Here is a 21,618-nt window from a genome sequence, read left to right as displayed (position 1 = left end):
CAGGGGCAATAGGAGCTTGGAGAGAGCAGGAGTATGGGGAAAACAGGAACCCAGAGAAAGCAGGAGCACAGGGGGAGCAGAGCACAGAGAAAGCACTAGAGGAGCAGGGGAAGGACAAGGCCATGGGGGAGAGCAGGGCACATCTCCAGCTGCCACTTACTCACTTACTGTTGACCATGGCACTCTGGGTAGTTGCCCATTTTGCACACCCACAAATCCCTGGAAGGTCTCCGCAGCCCCCAGTTTGAGAATTACTGCCTTAGTTAATCACTGGATAAATTTACTGAGCTATTGGGGGGATTCTGGCCAATGTATTACCCATGACATAAATCAGACCATTCAACCCTTTCTGGAGATTCATCCCTGTGATCCATAAATAGTAAATCTGAAATTGAAGAACAAAAATTCTCATGGTATAAATATTGAAGTAGTATTGGGGCAGTGTTAAATGCCATATTCTCTCCCATAATGAATCCTTTTAATTCATGAGAATAAAAACAGCATGCCACATGTTCCCATCAAGATACCTTCAATTGCATAACTCTATAGTTCATGAATCAAATGCAGGTTGTGTTTAACTTCAACTAATAATAACTTTTTAAATGATCATTAGGTTTGTCGAGCAAACTAACTCTGATGGCCTCCGAAGAAAGCTGTGGTGTCAGATCAAGTGTGTTTATTCGTCAAGATAGTTCCAGCACATCACTCTCTTTAGGGTTTGACCCTTATCAGGCTGGATTAAATCTTCAGTTCGTTGAACCATTAGAAGAGAGGTACAAATGTGTCACTTGTTCATTTGTTCTCTGCAATCCTTATCAGACTGGATGCGGACATCGATTTTGTGAAAATTGCATTGCAGAATTAATGTAAGTAATTTTTATTATCACTTTCAAAGTTGTTCAATTTTAAATTGTGCATTAGTAGTGAAATTGGAAAATGCAATTAACTTGATTTGTTATTGGTTTCTTGTACATACCTATTTCAGTAAAGAATTGTACCTATCTGAAAAATTAATCTGTCCCTCACACATTGGTTTGTAACCAGCATTTCCTTTGGAGGGCAGGAGATGTTACTCTTCAGTTTCCCACATTTTTTGATGCAGGTTATTTATAAATGCATGTTTTATGACCTTTTGCTCCTCCAACGCAAGCTGGAAGTAAGACATTGACTCAAACAAAATCCTTTGTGTGTCCCCTGTCAGTGACATTGATCATGCTGATATCAAGCTGTCACCTTTATGTTACTGTGCTCAGACCTACCCAGGAGCTCTGATCTTTAGCATTTTTTAAAATGTAGCAGGAACACAATAAGAATGATTATATTAAATTATATATGATTATGCTTCCAGTAAATAATGGTGAATTTAAGTTGTAGAAAGCATTATATGAGAGAATCCTGTTTTTATGGGAGTATGCAGTAGAATCACGTATGATATGAAGATTTACAAGGATGATATTCAGTGTTATGAAGAATTGAAACTGTTTTACTTTAATTCTTTTATCTAATTCATTTCTTCTGTTTTTAAAATGCTTTCTAGAGAGACTAAACCCATTGCCATTTGTCCCATTGATCATGAAGGAATCAATGCAAACTGGGTAAGATAAAGTTGCATGAAAAGATAAAATGCTGAACAGTGAAATTCTTCAAGAGAAAAAAAGTAGTGCCGTATTTTCTCCATAATGGTCTTCTAAAGAAATTACATTTTCAAAAATTCTACAATTCAAAGCTATACATTGTCACAATTTGATCAGTAGTTTTTTTAAAGTGTGACGGAAAGAAAATGGAAAAAATTATTTTTTGTTAAAAGTATTTCACTCCATTTCATTTTAAGGAATACTTGATTCTTTGAAGAAAATGTTTAGTTTGATGAAATAATTTTGCATATGTTGGCTACTCATTGTGTCCTTACACTAATATATTATCAAGAAGTGGAAGAACACAATTTGCCTCTGCAGTTTCTCGAAGTGAGTTCTTGAGCTCAGTTGCTTGGCTAGGAGTAGTTATCCTTTTGGAAGACAGGAGGATAGATAATGTTGCATAGCTCCGTTATGATGCTGTTATACTGAAAGCACCTCAAGTGAAGCTTCATCAAACATAATCAGCCTACTGGTGCTGGCAACATAATTTTTGCCTCTAGCGATGAAATTCCAGTTTCCTCTAAAACTTGGAAAAGATCTGTCTGTCACATATACACATAAACAATGGTGATCCAAGTTTTAAAAGAAACTAGAATGTACAACATTTCCTTTGCAGTACCAAAAGAAAAAAGAAAGACTTGCATTCATATAGTGCCTTTCATGACCACCCAAATGTCTCAAAGCGCTTTACAACCAAAGAAGTACTTTTGAAGTGTAGTCACTGTTGTAATGTAGGCAATTATGAAGAAAACTCCCAGGCATGGAAATGGGGTGTGGCTGTGGAAAGGTTCAGAGTCATGTCAGTAATTAGAGTGGTTTCAAGGAGCATGATGTAACTCTTCTATTCACATAGATCTCAAGGGGGTCAGTCAAGGTGCACAGATTTGATGCCAAATTTATGCATATGTGGATGTGGCATTAAATCTCTGCTGCAACTAAATTTGCAAAGAACTGGGAATGGGGAAGGAAGAACTAAATGAGGGAGAGAAAGCAATGTAGAAGAAGAATTAATCATTGTTTTACTATAGCCTCTGAACAATGTTTGAAATTGAGTTCTATAAAATAATAAACTTGACATGGAGGATTGACTGTAAATAAGAAATCCACATATTGCAGACTGAACTCATCCTGGGAATATTTTTTAGAAACATTACATCCCACTCTCTTATTACCTGCTCCCAAAAACAAAAGTGTAGTTGCTTGATAGAATATTTGTTAAATCTCCTTGGTTAGAAGAGGTGATTAAAGAGAAGCAAGTCATGTGACTCCACTGCAGTAAAAGCAACCTGCAATTATATAGAGCCTTTGATTAAAAGAAAAAGGCCCAAGGCACTTCACAGAGTCAGAAAGAAGAAATTAGATGTCAAGCCAAAGAAGGAGCTATGAGAAAGGGTAGCTAAAAATTTGATTAAAGAAATGGGTTTAAGGAATGTTTAAGGGAAGGCTTAAACTTATTGGGGTTTAGCTGGCAACCTTTATCTAAACATGATACTTGAGCTGCAGAGTATTGCCATTTTATTGCATTACATTTGTAGACTATTAGAAGCAATGAACATCATGCAGTGTAATGATAAGTGCGCGTTACAGTGTGTGCCTTTTTACGAGAGGACAGTCAGAGTTCAATAGTTTTCCTTGAAATTTTTCCATCCGTTTCGAGAGGAAAAACAACTAACATTTACCTACCATGCCTCTCAGGAGTATCGCACAACAATTCACATACAATTAATTTGAAAGGCAGTGACTATTACGCCCATAAATAAAGGAATAACTTATGCTGGGGTGCACTTTCACAGCAACCCTCCAGTACTACACCAAAGTATCCATTCTTAGTTGTCCTAGACGTTTGACCTAGACTTTCTTGTCCCCTCCCACCAATTTATGCCCACCTGTATGTGGGTACATGCATTCAGATCAAATTGAAATGAGGGAAACACAACCTCTGCTGCATTTCCCACAATTTGAGCTGTTTGAATCTTGGACACTGGGGCTGCCTGTTAGGCCCTCATATCCAGTGTTCAAAGTATAGGAGGCCTCCGATATTTATTCACAGCGTGACCTGTGCAGTTGTTCTCAGAGAATGGATGTCAGCAGTCCCAAGAACAAGTTACATAAAATTTACAGCATATAATCAGACCATTCAGCCTAACTGGTCTGTGTCTATGTTTATGCTCTGCACAAACCTCCTCTCACCTTACTTAATGTCAGCCAATCTGCACATCCTTCTAGGTTAAAAGAAAGGTTTACAGGAGTTTTTTTTGTTTGATTCTTCAGGAATCTCAGAGGACGCATTCTGTTTCCCATTGCAGCAGGCCTCCGAATCTAACCACAGCAAGATTCTGGCCATGTTTGGTGTGACTCCCTGGCGGAGGCCAGAGAGCCTCATGCCTCCAGCATTAAAATAATCATGGGACTGGAAAGTAATTTGGATTGAGGAGAGCATCTCATGGCAGATGGAAGTCCTGCCCTGCTGGGGATATATCAGCAACAGCAGAATTATATTCAACCACAATCTGTAACCTCAAGGCCCAGCATATCCCTCACTCTACCATTACTATCAAGCCTGGGGACCAACCCTGGTTCAATGAAGGATGCAGGAGGGCATGCCAGGTGCAGCACCAGGCATACTAAAAATGAGGTGTCAGCCTGGCGAAGCTACAACACAGGACCACTTGCATGCCAAACACTGGAAGCAGCATGCAATAGATAGGGCTAAGCAATCCCACAACCAATGGATCAGATCTAGGCTCTGCAGTCCTGCCATATCTAGTTATGAATGGTGGTGGGCAATTAAACAACTAACAGGAGGAGGAGGCTCCATAAATATCTCCATCGTTAACAATGGGGGAGCCCACCACATCAGTGCAAAAGTCAAGGCTGAAGCATTTGCATGCATCTTCAACCAGAAGTGCCGAGTGGATGATTCATCTTGGCCTCCTCCTGAGGTCCCCAGCATACTGATGCCAGTCTTCAGCCAATCTGATTCACTCCATGTGATATCAAGAAACTGCTGAAGGCACTGGATACTACAAAGGCTGTGGGCCCTGACACCATTCCGGCAATAGTACTAATGACTTGTGCTCCAGAACTAGCTGCGCCGCTAGCCAAGCTGTTCTAGTACAGCTACAACACTGGTCTACCCGACAACGTGGAAAATTGCCCAGGTATGTCCTGTGCACAAAAAGCAGGGCAGTAATTGGCTGGGTTGGATTTGTCCTATCAGTCCACTCCCAATCATCAGAAAAGTGATGGAAGGAGTCGTCAACAGTGCTATCAAGTGGCACTTGCTCCGCAATAATCTGTTCACTGATGCTCAGTTTAGGCTCCGACAGGGCCACTCAGCTTCTGACCCAGCCTTGGTTCAAACGTGGACAAAAGAGCTGAACTCCAGAGGTGAGGTGAGAGTGATTGCCCTTGACATCAAGGCAACATTTGACCAAGTATGGCTTCAGGGAGCCCCAGCAAAACTGGAGTCAATGGGAATCAGGGGAAAGCTCTCCACTGGTTGGAGTTATACCTAGCACAAAGAAAGATGATTGTGGTTGATGGAGGTCAATCATCTCAGTCCCAGGACATCACTGCAGGGGTTCCTCAGAGTAGTGTCCTAGGCCCAACCATCTTCAGCTGCTTCATCAGTGACCTTCCCTCCATCATAAGGTCAAAAGTGGGGATGTTTGCTGATGATTGCACAATGTTTAGCGACTCCTCAGATACTGAAGCAGCCCATGTCCACATGCAGCAAGACCTGGACAACATCCAGGCTTGGGCTGATAAGTGGCAAGTAACATTCACGCCACACAAGCCAGGCAATGACCATCTCAAACAAGAGAGAATCTAACCATCTCCCCTTGATGTTCAGTGGTATTACCATCGCTGAATCCCCCATTATTAACATCCTGGGGTTACCATTCACCAGAAATTGAACTGGACCAGCCACGTAATTGCTGTGGCTACAAGAGCAGGTCAAAGGCTGGAAATTCTGCGGCTAGTAACTCACCTCCTGTCTCCACAAAACCAGTCCACCATCTACAAGGCACAAGTCAGGAGTGTGATGGAACACTCTTCACTTGACTGGATGCAGCTCCAACAACACTCAAGAATCTCGACACCATCCAGGACAAAGCAGCCCACTTGATTGGCACCCCATTCACCACCTTCAACATTCGCTTCCTTCACCATCGACACATAGTGGCCGCAGTGTGTACCATCTACGAGATGCACTGCAGCAACTCACCAAGGCTCCTCCAACTGTACCTTTGAAACCCACGACCTCTAACACCTAGAAGGACAAGGGCAGCAGATGCATGGGAACACCACCACCTGCAAGTTCCTCTCCAAGCCATACACCGTCCTGACTTGGAACTATATCGCCATTCCTTCACTGTCGCTGGGCCAAAATCCTGGAACTCCTTTCCTAACATCACTACCTACACCCCAAGAACTGCAGCGGTTCAAGAAGGTGGCTCACCACCACCTTCTCAAGGGCAATTAGGGATGGGCAATAAATGCTGGCTCAGCCAGTGATGCCCACATTCCCCAAATGAATGATAAATAAAAATCCCAATTGAAAAACCTAGGCCAGATTGTTAGCTGGGTCTTCAACAGGTGAGAGGTATCACAGTTGAACCCATTCTGGTCCACATCCAACATCCACACATGATTTCTGGATAGCGAAGCCTTACTGATTATTTTGTTCTCCCTCCCTAGCGAGGGACACTCAAGCTAACCTCATTCCCCCACCTTCCAGCTGCATGCACAGAACTGAAGAAGGAACCTTCTTGGCTCAGTACCTCTCAACATGATTCATTTACCCATTGAGCCATCAAAAGAGCCTGCAATCTTCAATATTGTAATAATTTTCTAATGGAGACTAAGCAAAGCAGCTAGGTTACGTTTTTTATATATTGACTTAACAAAGTACACTCTCTCCCGCAGGCAGCTTATTTTAAACTTCACTTACTACACACCCTGATTAAAATCTGTACCAGAATTACATACATTGCTTTGAAAGGCAGAAGTCAACTAGAGGACAGTTGAAGATAAAAGTAAAACCATGAATGACAGAAATCTGAAAATAAAGCAGAAAATGCAGGAAATGTTCAGCTGGTCAGTTAACATCTAAGAGAAAGATATGTCACTGCTCTGGGTGGAATCCTTCATCGAATTCAGGGTTAACTGGCCCTTCTTGTTCTGACTGCTGACTGAACTGGTGCATGTTTCTAGTAGTTCCTCTTTTTGTTGTAGAGTCTATTTGCGAAAAGTTAAGCATGTCTACTTTAACAAAATAATAATATTTAATAAATGCGTCTTTTTTGAAAGATATTTAAAGATAATTGCTGCAAGAGGGAAGTGTGGAATTTGATGGTGTACTGTAGAAATGCACCAGACTGTAACATAAAGGCATCACTTGGACGTTTAGGGGTAAGTACTGTAGAAGTACTTGTATATTTTTAATAATCTATTGAAGATTACCCAATTATTTCATACATACAGACACATAAGTGTTATTCTTCCATTTGTTTCAATAGTACTTCACATTACAAATAACATAATTATATCCATCTTTCTTCAAATGACAAATATTTATACAAATATGTGACTATTAGCATGTTTGTGTTTCTACTGTATTTTTACTGTATTTCATTATTTTATAAAATTTAGGAAAGCATTTTACAATAATGTTGCTATCTTCTTGACAGCCAACTAAAATTGCTTACTCGTACTGGACTCTTTGGGAGATTATGTTTCCAAGATTCATTGACTGTATTACTGTAGTGACACACAATAATTATGTCATCCTCTGCTCCTTCACTCTGCTGTAGCTTCATCATTATGTCACTAAAGTTTGTGTCTTCCACTCTTTTTTGCAAATTCCATATCCATTAAACTTGTCGCTGCATGGTCAAGTCCTTTATAATTTCTTTTTGAGTGCAGCCAATGTTGGGATGGTGTCTCCAGTCCTGGACTTAACAGCAATTCAGCTCTTGTGATTTTTATAGAACATTACAGCACAGAATTAGACTATTTGTCCCATGCAATCTGGATCAATATTTTTTTTGCGACACCTGTGGCACAAAATTCCGATGCATAGCGCTCATTTGTTCAGTGCTATGAGTGGCCTTAGAGGTTCAAAATAGCGTCTATAACATGTATGTACATTTCTGGTGCGAATTGTGGCAGACACCATATTGGTGAGTGCGTTAGTGCGTGCACGGTGAGTATCGCCAGAAGTATACAGAGTAGGCAGATCAGAAGGCATTTGATAAGGTACCACATCAAAGGTTATTGCAGAAAATAAAAGCTCATAGTGTATGGAATAATATATTGGCATGGATAGAAGATTGGCTAGCTAACAGGACACAGAAAGTAGGCATAAATGGGTCATTTTCTGGTTGGCAAGATGTAACTGTGTGCCACAGGGATCAGTGCTGGAGCCTCAACTTTTTACAATTTATATAAATGACTTGGATAATGAGACTAAAGGTATGGTTGCTAAATTTGCTGAAGACACAAAGATAAGTAGGAAAGTAAGTGTGAAGAGGACATAAGGAGGCTACAAAGGGAATAGGTTAAGTGAGTAGGCAAAGATCTGGCCAATGGAATATAATATGGGAAAATGTGAAATTGTCCATTTTGGCAGGACAAATAAAAAAGAAGCATATTATCTAAATGGTGAGAGATTGCAGAGCTCTGAGATGCAAAGGGATCTGAGTTTCCTAGTGCATGAATCACAAAAGGTTAGTATGCAGGTACAGAAAGTAATTAGGAAAGCTAATAGAATATTATTCTTTGTTGTGAGGGGAATTGAATACAAAAGTAGGGAGGTTAGGCTTCAGTCATATAGGGCAAACATGGTCAAAAGAACTGAACTCAAGAGCTGAGATGAGAGTGATTGCCCTTGACACCAAGGCAGCATTTGAACGAGTGCGGCTTCAAGGAGCCACAGCAAAACTGGAGTCAATGGGAATCAGGAGGAAAGCTCTCCACTGGTTGGAGTCATACCTAGCACAAAGGAAGATGGTTTTGGTTGTTGGAAACCAATCATCTCAGTCCCAGGACATCAACGCAGGAGTTCCTCAAGGTAATGTCCTAGGCCCAAACATCTTCAGCTGCTTCATCAATGACCTTCCCTCCATCATAAGGTCAGAAGTGGGCAGCACAGTGGTGCAGTGGTTAGCACCACAGCCTCACAGCTCCAGCGACCCGGATTCAGTTCTGGGTACAGCCTGTGCGGAGTTTGCAAGTTCTCCCTGTGTCTGCGTGGGTTTTCGCCGGGTGCTCCGGTTTCCTCCCACAGCCAAAGACTTGCAGGTTGATAGGTCAATTGGCCATTGTAAATTGCCCCTAGTGTAGGTAGGTGGTAGGAGAATGGTGGGAATGTGGTAGAGAATATGGGGTTATTGTAGGATTAGTATAAATGGGTGGTTGTTGGTTGGCACAGACTCGGTGGGCTGAAAGGCCTGTTTCAGTGCTGTATCTCTAAATAAAAAAAAATGTTCGCTGATGATTGCACAATATTCAGCACCAATCACAACTCCTCAGATGCTGAAGCAGCCGTGTCCAAATGCTGCAAGACCTGAACAACATTCATTTGGGCTGATAAGTAGCAAGTTACATTTATGCCACACAAGTGTCAGGCAATGACCATCTCAAACAAGAGAGAATCGAACCATTTCCCCTTATCATTCAATGGTATTACCATCTCTGAATCCCTTCTCAACATCCTGGGGCGTCACCATTGAGCAGAAACTGAACTGGATCAGCCATGTGAATACTGTGGCTATAAGACCAGGTCAGAGGCTGGGAATTCTGTGGTGAGTTACTCCCCTCCTGACTCCCCAAAGCCTGTCCACCATCTACAAAGCACAAGTCAGGAATGTGATGGATTGCTGTCCACTTGCCTGGATGAGTGCGGCTCCAACAACACTCAAGAAGCTTGACCGCATCGAGGAAAAAGCAGCCCGCTTGATTGGCACCCCATCCACCACCTTCAACATTCACTCCCTCCACCAACAATGCACAGTGGCAGGAGTGTGTACCATCTACAAGATGTACAGCAGCAACTTACCACGCCTCCTTTGACAGCATATTCCAAACCCGCAACCTCTTCCACCAAGAAGGACAAGGGCAGCAGATGCATGGGAACACCACCACCTGCAAGTTCCCCTCCAAGCCACACACCATCCTGACTTGGAGCTATATCACCGTTCCTTCATTGCTGCTGGATCAAATTCCTGGAACTCCTTCCCTCCTAGCCCTGTGGGTGTACCCGCACCGGATGACTGCAGCGGTTCAAGAAGGCAGCTCACCGCCACCTTCTCAAGAGCAATTAGGGATGGGCAATAAATGCTGGCTAGGCCAGCAATGCCCACATCCCCTGAACGAACAATAATCATCATCTATCAGTTCAACCCTGTCTCCATCATAGGGGTTTGGACATCTAGCTGCGCTTATCCCCCGACAGTTAGTACCTGCTGCCTCTTGTTGTGCACCACCTTGTCCTGCAAGAGAGAGGGTAGTGTGTTCGTGAATCTGGTGAAATCTGTTTGCGTGATGTGGCTGTCATGGTTGAGTAACTGACAATATGTCCAAGCTGTGAGATGTGGCTGTGAAGTTTACGGCTATGCTAAGTGTGTGAGGGTGTGGTGAAGCTATGAATGGTAGCTATAATTTGGGATTGATAGAGATTGTTGGCAGATGAACAACATTCCAGAAGCTCGACCTAGTCCAGGACAAAGCAGCCCACTTGATTGGCATCCCATCCAGCACTTTCAACATTCATTCCCTGCACCATCGACACACAGTGGCAGCAGAGTGTACCTTCTACAAGATGCACTGCAGCAAAGCACCAAGGCTCCTTCAACAGCCCCTTCCAAACCTGTGACCGCTACCACCTAGAATAAGGGCAACAGATGCATGGGATCACCATCACCTGCAAGTTACCCTCCAAGCCACATACCATCCTGACTTGGAACTATATCGACGTTCCTTCACTGTCGCTGGGTCAAAATCCTGGAACTCCTTTCCTAACATCACTGTGGGTGAACCGCCACCATGTGGACTGCAGCGGTTTAAGAAAGCAGCTCGCCACCACCTTCTCAAGGGCAATTAGGGATGGGCAAGAAATGTTGGCCTAGCCAGCGATGCCCACATCCCCTGAACGAACAATAAAAAAAATGTTGGGCGTGTGGTGCATTGAAGACTATCTGAGATTAGTGGTGCAGTTGGTGTGATAAGACATTTGAAGATCCATTCACTGACTTTGACCACTCATGTAAGGTCATTGAACTCTTTGTGGAACTGCATTCAGATCCTTGGGGCTTGCCTCCTGGGATCGACCATCATGGCTATCTAGCGCCAATGGCTTCTGTGAGTTTGTCTGGAAGGCCTTCTGGTCCCCTGAGGATAGAGCACATTTTTGCTCCTCTGTACCTCCTCAAACAAGGCCTCCAGTGCAGCATCGGAAAATCTTGTTTACCCACCCCATCTCTCTCATGCTGTGCCATTCTTGCATCTTTTCCAGGTCAGGGTCAGTTGTAGAATGATTTATAACAGCTGCTGCAGCCAGAATATACCTCCCCTTTAAGAGATGCAGGCTGGCTTTAAGTAGTGCAGGTTAGCTTTTACTGGTATAAGAAGAGGGAAAGAGATTAGAGTGAGGGGGCAGAGAAATTAAGATGGCCAATGTCACACCGACAGTTCTCAATGAAAAGATAAAGAGTGCGTAAGAGGCCAGAGGTGGGTGAATGGGTCAGCTGGTCGGGGGAAGACTCCTGGCCAAAGAAGTGAGCCCGGAGGCAAAGGCGACAGAAGAAAAGCTCAACATCATGTTGGGTGTAAAATTCATTGAGGTGGGGGCGTAAGGGTATAAAACTGAGTCCTTTGCTAAGAATAGATTGTTCAGCATCAGAGAGGGAAAGGTCAGAGGGTATTGTGAATACACGGCAAGGGATGAGATTAGGAGAAGGAATGGGGTCAGAGGGAAGGGAAGGGGAAGAAAGATCTGGAGGGGTGTTGGTACCTTTTGAGTTGTTGGAGTTTGTGTTCTCTGACACCTGAAAGAGAGAGAAAAAGTTTTTAGTTTATGTGTAGGATAAGGCGAAGAATGAAATGAAACTGTTGAGCAGGACAGCTTTGAGATAGGGTGAGTAGGTGGTGCTGCTGGAGAGAGAGGTCGAGTATGTACATGTGATGGCGCATGGCTGTGAGTGTCGGTCTCAGGATGCGGCGAGAATAGCAGTCCAGCAGCTTTTACTAGTGCTAGCCTCTCACGATTTTGGGCCCACTGCTGAGGCTTGCAGCTGCTCAATAGTGTAGTTAGCACTGGTTGCACACTGCAATCATGTAAATTAGCAGGCAGTGCAAAGTTGGTGTTCTGCCTGCATAGGAAGCAATGAGCGCCATTAATCTCACACCGTGAGCCTTGTGCCCGTTTTTGCGGTCTGTCAAATTTAGCCTCCTAGTCTAATTCCACTCTCTAGCTTACTTGGCATTCCTTTTAATAAATCCTTTCCTCAATAATCAGTTAATTCCTTTTAAAGTAACTTATGCATTCTGTCCTGTCTCAATGGTTTGTGGCAGAGAATTACACATGTAAGAAATGCTGGTCTAAAGACCTTATAGAATCTTAAGAAATTGAATATTATAAAAATAGTTCTCCCTCTCTCTTTCTCTCTTTCTATTTTGCATATCCTATTTGAACTGTTGCTCCTCAATAAATCGCTTCTGACTCCTTAACTCTTTTGAGTAATCTGTGACCCTTGATCAAATGTTACACACATTCCAACTACCCAATATGTAAAGAAATTTTCTACCTCCCTTTTTGTTCTTTTTGTGATTTAAAAAAAAAATGTTTTTGCTTGCTTCTTACAGTCTTACAGACCAGTAGAAACAAGCTATCATTGTTTTTTCATTCTGTTCATGGGATGTGAGCATTGCAGGATAGGACAACATTTATTGCCCATCCCTAATTACCCTTGAGAAGGTGGTGGTGAGCTGCCTTCTTGAACCGCTGCAGTCCATGTGAGGTAGGTACACCCACAGTGCTGTTAGGAAGGGAGTTCCAGGATTTTGACCCAGGAACAGTGAAGGAACGGTGATATAGTTCCAAGTCAGCATGGTGTGTGGCTTGGAGGGGAACCTGCAGGTGGTGGTGTTCCCATGCATCTGTTGGCCTTGCCGTTCTAGGTGGTAGAGGTCGCGGGTTTGGAATGTGTTGTCGAAGGAGCCTTGGTGAGTTGCTGCTGAACATCTTGTAGATGGTACACACTGCTGCCACTATGCGTCGGTGGTGAAAGGAGTGAATGTTGAAGATTGTGGGTGGGGTGCCAATCAAGCAGGCTGCTTTGTCCTGGATGGTGTCGAGCTGCTTGAGTGTTGTTGGAGCTGCATTCATCCAGGCAAGTGGAGAGTATTCCATCACACTTCTGACTTGTGCCTTGTAGATGGTGGACAGGCATTGACAAGACAGGAGGTGAGGTACTCGCCACAGAATTCCTAGCCTCTAACTTGCTCTTGTATTTATGTGACTGGTCCAGTTCAATTTCTGGTCAATGGTAACCCACAGGATGTTGATGGTGGGGAATTCAGTGATGGTAATGCCATTGAACATCAAGGGGAGATGGTTAGATTCTATCTTGTTTGAGATGGTCATTGCCTGGCACTTGTGTGGCAAGAATGTTAGTTGTCACTTATCAGTCCAGGATGTTGTCCAGGTCTTGCTGCAACTGGACAGGTATCTTATCTTAACCCTTTGTAATCTTGAATGTCACTTTTTTCTGACTGCTTAACCTTCTCAAATCTAGTTTTTAAAAAAGCCCTAGCTTCTTAAGTTTCTTTTTACAATTGTACCTCCTGGTATCATCCAAGTGAACCTATGCTGCACCTTTTGCATTGCTTTTACAACCTTTCTGTAATGAATGCCTAAATCTGTACACAAACTCCATCTGTTGTCTAACTTAAATCTTGTACAAGTTTAGCATTGACTTTTTGTATACTATTTGCATTCTGTTTCCTTATGTAACTCATGTCCACTTTTGCTGCCATCCTTAGAAACCTGTAACTGCACCAAGCTCCCTCAGCTCCCCTGCTCCATTTAAGATCTTACCTGTAAGATGTTTCTTTTTCCATGTTCTTGCTTCCAGAATATGGTACCTCACATCTTTCTACATTGAACTATATCTACTGCCTATCTTGCCAACCTATCTGCATTCTCCTGCAGTCTTTCTTAGTTCTCATCATAATTTGCCGTGCACCCAATTGGGCGTCATGATCAAACTTCACTATTGTTCCCTCGATTCCTAAGTTCAGGATCATTTATATGTGCTGTAAATAAGTGCAGCTTCAACACAGCCTCCTGTGGAACTTCAGTCGAGTCCAAAAAACTTTCTTTTGCCCATGTTGTTTGCTTTCTCGCCTCCAACCATGGCTCCATCAATTCTGGCTGCTTTCCTCTTAATTCCATGTGCCATTATCTTTGTCACAAGTTCATTAGGTGGTTAATTTTCAAATGCTTGTATAATTTGAATGCTGTATTTATACTTGCGCCTACATTGCAAAAGTTTCTGCTCACCTGCTGAAGTTCTGTTCTGATTTCACCTTGATACTGAATCTTTGGCACTGGTCCTGTGCTGAGACTCTCTACATATAAGTGCGAAAATACTGTTAAAAAAACTATTAGTGTTAATCATTATCAGACAAAGGGAAAGGATCTGGAAGTGATGATCTCATTTTGTTTTTTCTTTGGCAGCAGTTACATAGACACTGGTGCAATGTGAAGAACTTGACTTAGAAAAATGATCAAACAGCAATCTCTCCTGTCTGATCATTTTCTACAAGCTTCCTTTTAAGATTTCTCCATTAATATTAAATCCATTGCAGTCAGAAGCTGATTATGAACCCTTAATGCTTGTGTTTGAGCGTGTTTTGCTGCACACCCATGACATCGTAGAGATGGGAACGGGCGGTGCAACATTTATGCAGCTGCTGAAATGTACTGGCAGTGCTTTCTGTGTGCCTGTTGTATGAACAGAATACACAGTGGGGAGCATCCAAATATCCAGTTTATTTCATTCATAACTTGGTCTCTTCAATACTCCTACATTTTCTTCTTACTGCAATAAGCTGTCTGTTCTTAAAATATATCAAAACCTTTGTCACTTTGCTATTGTATTTGCCTTATTAGAAATGTTCAAGGTGGAAGTGGGGTGGGGCAGGGAGAACTGAGGAATACAGCGAGTTGACCGAATGTCTGTCCATTTCGCTTACCCATGTTCTAGCACAGTTTACTGTGCTAAGTGAAATGATTTGATCAAACTAATTCCTTTTGGGCACAGGCCGACAACACATAATTGACTACAGTTCGGTTGAATTGACACAATAGAGGATCCAATTTTGAATTGCATGCACAGAGTTTCAACTGTTGGGACCCAAATTTCAGGAAATTGTGCGGATGCAGCCAATTATTTTCCATCCAAAGTCAGAAAACTTACCTTAAAATTTGTGTTTACACTTCGGCCATAAGGAAATGGAAAAGCTCAGCCTGGTGCAGTAGGTGGTACTCTTCTGAGGTAGGGGCTAATACATACTATTGAAGCAGAGCAGAGAGTGCTTAATGGCTCTTTGCACCTTGGGAGTGTTTAATATTGACATTGGGTGTCAGAAGTGAAAAGGGTGCCACCCATCCACACTGACATCTCTCATCTCGATGAATGTAAAACATTTACCAAATCAAAACTCCATTGCTTACTGATGATATTTTTCTCTTATTATTTTAGGATCACCTTAAAAAATGCCAGTTTGAAAATGTAGCATGTATCAATGGTTGTGACGGTATCTTGCAAAGAAAAGATTTAACTGGTCATTTGCAAACAGTGTGTGAATATAGAGAAGAAGCCTGCCAATATTGCAAAGTGAATCTGATCTTTAAAAACATTAAGGTAATAACATATTCAAAGAGGAATCTATTATTTCCTTGGTCCTGCACAAGAGCGCTTCATAAGTTTGTGCCATGGAGGGTAAAATATGTACTTATTTCCGTCTATCCACCTGTCTCGATATGTTTTCATGTGCTCTTCCTGATCTCTGGTACCTCCCAAGGAGCTATTTTGTGACCCTTGACTCAGTGCCATCATTCTTACCTTTAAATCAGAAAGTCATGGGTTCCAGCCTATGTTCAAGATTTGAGCACATAATCATGGCTGACACTGCAGTGCAACATTGAGGGAGTGTTGCATTGCCATAGGTGCTGTCTTTACAATGAGACATTCAAACTGAGGCCCCACTTGTCCGCTCAGATTTATAGTAAAGATCCCATAGCACAATTTGGTGTCCTTGCCAACATTTATCCCTCAGCTGTGGACAGATTAATTGATTGTGTTTACCCATTAAATAACAGTAACTACACTTCAGAAAATGTAATTAATTGACTGTAAAGTGTTTTGGGATGTCCTGTGGGTGTGAAAGGTCCTATATAAATGCAAGATCTTCCTTCAGACAGTCATCATTGATGGGTTACTCAACTATCAAACCTAAGCCCAATAATATGTTCAACAAATGTACACTTTCCAGCAGGGTTATTGGATAGCATGGAAAGGAGGGAAGTCTAGCTATTTTTTTTCTTCTCCCTACCTAGCAGAGGGGCACCAAGGGCAATTGTAGTATCTTGTTAATGTCAGCTAATTTAGCACAGTCAAGAGATCAAACCTGGAACCAACATGGTGTGCATGGTTTATTACCACAAAGAAAATTGGAATGGAGAGTAGAGGCAGAGCAGGGCGAGGAAAGTGAACTGGAACAGAGAGAGGTCCAATATTGGGAGGATGCGACAAAGATGTATTAGACAGTTTTCCCAACACACAAAGAAAAACAATCACATGATGAACTCCTATCAATAGTGGATAAGTATAATTAATATAAGTACCACCTGATTGGTTCAGTTGGATGTAATTTGGTGTAACTTAGAGTTTCTCATTTTTCTTTTTCAAGGAGCATGAAGATATTGCTTGTCCAAGATATCCTATTCAATGTACATTCAATTGTGGTGAAAATTTGTTAAGAAGTGAGGTGAGCAATACTTGGGTGACAAAAATAGCACTTTTGCATAGTGATGAATTAAGTGAATGTTGTTAATATTTTTGATTTTTATGACCATATTTTTCAGTTTTTCTCAGTTTCCTATCAAAATGCACCAATATCCAGTTCCAGTTAACTCCCTTGCAACAGAAACTCAAATAAAATGACTTAGATGGGTTCTCTACTATGGGATATTGGTGGTATTTATAGATAGTTTACAGATGATTAATTGATTAATCAAATTATGATCATGTTAAAAAAACAAAAACAAGTCTTATAACATTGTATATCTCGCTATGTCACCTATACAGCGTTATAGATTATTAACAAAAATGTAGTTTGACATAAGGTTTTATCTCTTCTACATCTATCTATTTTTTAAAAAATCTTAAATATAGCACACACTTCCTTTTATATGTGACACTTACACTCTGTCAGACTTTAGCCATCACACTTAAGCAGATCCTCTGAATCACCATCAGCAATGCGATGGAAGGCCTGTTAGTAATATATCAGAAGTCTTGCAAGTAGCTTGCTCTTCCTGTGTCACATTTATTTCTTGTAACATTTTTATTCCACCACTATTATTAATTCATGATTTTCTCTAATGCTTCAATTGCCCTATTTATTATTCTGAGCTGTGATTCCGTCTTGAGTCAGTTCTCCTAGCTGAGCCTCCAAACTAGGTTGCACTGTGGCACTAATCTATTGGTTAAACGTACCTGTGGTTGGCTTGGTCTCCCTACGGTTGGCTTTGTTTGCTCTGCCAGTACTCACATGTCTGTTGGACTGCAACCCCCCCCCCTTGTTGCCAACTGTAACTCCTGCCATTTCTCTTCCCATCTGATCATTCCCACAGCTGCAGTATTCCCCTTTCATTGCCACTGCATTCTACCCAATTTCAGCTACCACAACTCATTCCATTTCCATTGCCACTGCCTGCCCTGTTAAACCTGCAATAGTGGCTGCATTTGCACCCCCCTGATTCTTGGAGCAGGTCCCAGCCAAGGGGTTGGCTTGCACCAGGGAGATGCCAAGGCCATGCTAATGACCTGAACCCAGAACCACTGGTGGGTTCAGATCAAGCAGTGTGTGCATTCTGCCTGTTTAGCACCTGGAGGGAGAAGAATATTGTAGTTGATGTGTACTAGAAGTAGAAATAGATAGCCTATGTTAGTATACTATTCCATGGGCACCAGGCACCCTTTATGACCTTGTAGGACAGCAAAGTCTACGGACAAGCTATGTAGAAACTAAATGTAGTTCTCTTCTATCTCCCTGGTCAAGAATGGCTAACTCAGCGCAGACCAAGGATCAAACTTTTCTGTTTTTCATGGCTAAGTACCATGTCATACAGTGTATTTATCCAGTGAGCCATCTGACATCTTTTATAATTCTGTTTTAAACTGTTTCCCTCTTACATCAACAGACTAATAGACCTATTGTCATGTGCACTAATAGTTGTGCTTGTAACTGAAAGGGATGGACTGTAATTCTAAGCTGGCATCATTTGGTGAGTGTTTCCTGTGTAAAACATATGGATGGTGCCTCAGCACTTTGATATTGAATCACCTCACAGGCAAGAATCTCGACAGATGCTTTTCGATAGTTAAACTGCCACTTCACCAAAACATGGCAGAGAATTCAGCCTGTGTTTGAAAACATCAGCACATAGCTTGAGTAACATTAATGATGCTCCAGGGTTGAATTTTCCAGTATAAATGTGAAATTATTCCCTTCTATCTGAATTTCTAATGTATATTGAATGTTTTGTTAGTAAACTTTAGGGCTAAGTACTTATAATTTCCAGCACTCAGACGTATCCCCAACACCTAGTATGTGTCCTAGGATTTTCATTCGTAAATTGTTTTGTTGTTCCTATTCCAAAATCATCTCCACAGAACATTCTGTTGATCTGTTTCTGAAGAACAGATGTGCTAATTTGCTGCAGCAAGCTTAACTCCTGTGTGGTGCAAAATATTAGTTTCTGTCCTTTTCATTTCTGAACCCAGACTTATGAGATGATACAGTCAGCAGAGTTTTGAATAAATGGATCTATATAAAATGTAAAATATGTTTAAGGAGTCAAAATCCATGGTGCATTTCCATAACACAAACTGGCCATTACAATAAGTTGGGAATAAATTCATGAGTCTGAGAGAAATATATCTCTCAAACTGAAAGAGCAAGAAATGGTCTCTTCAAATTGGGGCTAAGTGAGTATGAAGGGTGCTTTTCTCTAGTATATCCCTTTCTGTAACTTACCAAGGATTGCTTTAAAATGAAACAAGCAATAGAAAAGTGTTCATTGATTCTGTTATCTTGATTACCATAAAGAACACTTTTCCCCCTTAAATAGGAAGGGCTCTGTCATGCATTCATAATTATTTTATCAAGGAGCAGTCCTCTAACATATTCAGATAGTCGCAACTGTTATTATCCATACTGAGCTGGTATTTCAAAATAAATGTTGTTCTTTGTAGCTTGACTCACACCTGACTAAATGTCCAGAAGCTGAAGTGGAATGTAGCTACAAAAAGTATGGTTGCCATGTCAGGGTAAGCAAGGATATTAATTGGCAAATGACCAGTATTCAGTACTTAAAATCATATAACCATATGTAATTCTGGCCCTTTTTTTTTAACAGGAAAAACGGAGGAAGGTAGAGGAGCATGAACATTCTTGTTTAAATGAACATTTGTTGCTCGTTGTTACAAACAATATTAAATTAGAAGAACAGGTAATACTTTCTGAAAAGTACTTTCATATTATTACCCCCCAAGTGGTTGTCCTTGCTCCTGGACTCGCTGTTTAATCCTTCCAGGCTTTAGATCTCCCATCCTCAGAATTCTCCAACTCCCTATAAAACCTAGATCCCAGGATTCTCTTTCAAGAGCTCACAAATCCCTACACTGCCTTCCAGACCCCTAGAAACACCCTCAGTGCTCGCAATCTCAGGAACTCTACACCCAGTGTTCTCTGATCCCACATCTGCCTCCACTACACTCAGATACTGGGACTTTCCTTCCAAACAAATCCATTGTTTTCAGATCCCTGTACTTCTCCCTCCTGTAAGATTTGATTATGGGTCACAGTTTACCCAAAAGGGTTGAGGAGTTACAAACAGTTTTCTTGAGGAGTGACAGTTCAAATACAACACATAATCATAGTAGACATCCAATCAGTAACAGGTGAGAACAGTTTACCAGCCCTGGATCGGATAGATGGATGACGAGGCTGAACAGTATGATCTTTGCAGCCTGCTGTAACATTCTCTTCTTCGGTCGTCTCTTGAGCTGGTTGAGGTGTTAAGCTGAAGCTAGCATGGAACCACCTTGGGGAGCTCTCTTCCATCTGCCTTCCTTCCCTTCTCAACTGCCCGCTTATATAACTTATTTTAGGGGCCAGTGTATACCTCATGTCAATTATTTGTTTAATTATATTTACTCATTCAATTTCCCAATTATAGGAGAATAGATGCCCAAGACAAATGTTTCCTAACCTAGGCTCCAACCCCACAAGATAATTCCCTTACTTATCTCTTGTATGGACATCTTGTTACTTTCCTACAGACAGTTTGTTTAAATATCATGAGGCTCCTTTCCCAATCTCTTATCAGTCCAGCTAAGCCTGCACAAAGTCCTCTTTCTACATTATGTCCTTGGCCCACATGTCCTTGTGGAAAAACCTCATCTAACATGATTAACATTGTTCTGTGTCAGTTCAGGCAGACTGCTAAGGAATTTCCATTAATTAGCTTATAATTCTATAACACCATGATTTCTGACACTACATTCCCAGAAAACCTTTTCATAGTGCTTCTAGAGCCCTGAATCATCCACAGATCACAGACCCAGGAGTCTCCTCAAAGCATTACCAGACCTACATTCCAGTACCTCCATAACATTGTCCCTCTTCCCAGTGCTTCCGGAATTTAGGGCCAGCACTAATGCTAATAAATCAATTAAAGGTAATACTACTTGGTATGATTAAGTGAATGCTCTTATAAAATCTCTGACTAACAGTGAATAATAGTCTCAGATATCAGTTTGTATGTTTATAGCGCAAACATTCAGTTCCAGAGTGCCCATTTTCTTTAGGTGCCACAATACCCTTAGAGGTCCAAAATGGTATCTACAGCGGGGTGCAAGAATGCAGCTTACCACCACCTTCTCAAGGGCAATTAGGGATGGGCAATAAATGCTGGCCTAGCTAGCGATGCCCACATTGCATGAAAGAATTAAAAAAACCTCATCAATCAGAACTCTTACCTGACATTCATAGCTTCACCTCACCTTCAAACACTTAGCACTACTGCAAGATTCACACCCACATCTCTCAACTTGCACAGCTATTCCACTGACAGCCACATCATCCAAGCAGATTGCAGCACACTCACTGACACACTTCCCTCTTTCTTACAGGAAAAGGTGGCGCACAGCTGGAGGCAAAGCAAATTAACAGACAGGGGAGAGGCATGATTGCACGTCCTCACATTCCCCCTGCATCTCTTGCCCAAAACCTTCAATCTTTGCCCCCTAGTCCTTATACCATCAATTAATGGGAACAGTTTTTCCTTGTCCAACTTGTCTAAGTCTGTTATAATCTTGTACACCTATATCAAATCTTCTTTTAATCTCCTTTGTTCCAGGGAGAACAACCCCAGCTTTTCCAACATAACCTTGTAACTAAGATCCCCCATCCCTGGAACTATTCTGGCAAATCTCCTCTGCACCCTCTCAAGGATCCTCATATCTTTCCTGAAATGTGGTGACAAGAACTGGACTCAATACTCTAGTTGGGGCCTAACCAGAGCTTTATAAAGGTTCAGCATAACTTCCCTGCTTTTGTACTGAATGTCTCTATTTCTGAAGCCCAAAATCCCATATGCTTTGCTAACCACTCTCATATG

The 21,618-nt window shown here is 41.7% G+C and overlaps 1 protein-coding gene across 2 annotated transcripts in view; it reads left to right on the top strand.

Moving 5' to 3' along the window:
- Positions 1-21,618, top strand: part of LOC137376466 (TNF receptor-associated factor 5-like) — a 72,677-nt gene that overhangs the window by 35,829 nt on the left and 15,230 nt on the right. For both annotated transcript variants that reach the window (XM_068045089.1, XM_068045088.1), the window contains exons 2-8: positions 614-866; positions 1,538-1,595; positions 6,954-7,055; positions 15,410-15,571; positions 16,620-16,697; positions 19,190-19,264; positions 19,354-19,446. In XM_068045089.1, coding sequence (XP_067901190.1) covers positions 637-866; positions 1,538-1,595; positions 6,954-7,055; positions 15,410-15,571; positions 16,620-16,697; positions 19,190-19,264; positions 19,354-19,446 — 798 coding nt within the window. In that variant the 5' untranslated portion in view covers positions 614-636. The remainder of the gene's footprint in view (positions 1-613; positions 867-1,537; positions 1,596-6,953; positions 7,056-15,409; positions 15,572-16,619; positions 16,698-19,189; positions 19,265-19,353; positions 19,447-21,618) is intronic.

This window comes from Heterodontus francisci, chromosome 13 (assembly GCF_036365525.1).
Source record: "Heterodontus francisci isolate sHetFra1 chromosome 13, sHetFra1.hap1, whole genome shotgun sequence".
Classification (NCBI taxonomy): domain Eukaryota; kingdom Metazoa; phylum Chordata; class Chondrichthyes; order Heterodontiformes; family Heterodontidae; genus Heterodontus; species Heterodontus francisci.
Note: the sequence above shows the minus strand (reverse complement) of the source record. Positions and strands in the feature narration are given on the sequence as shown.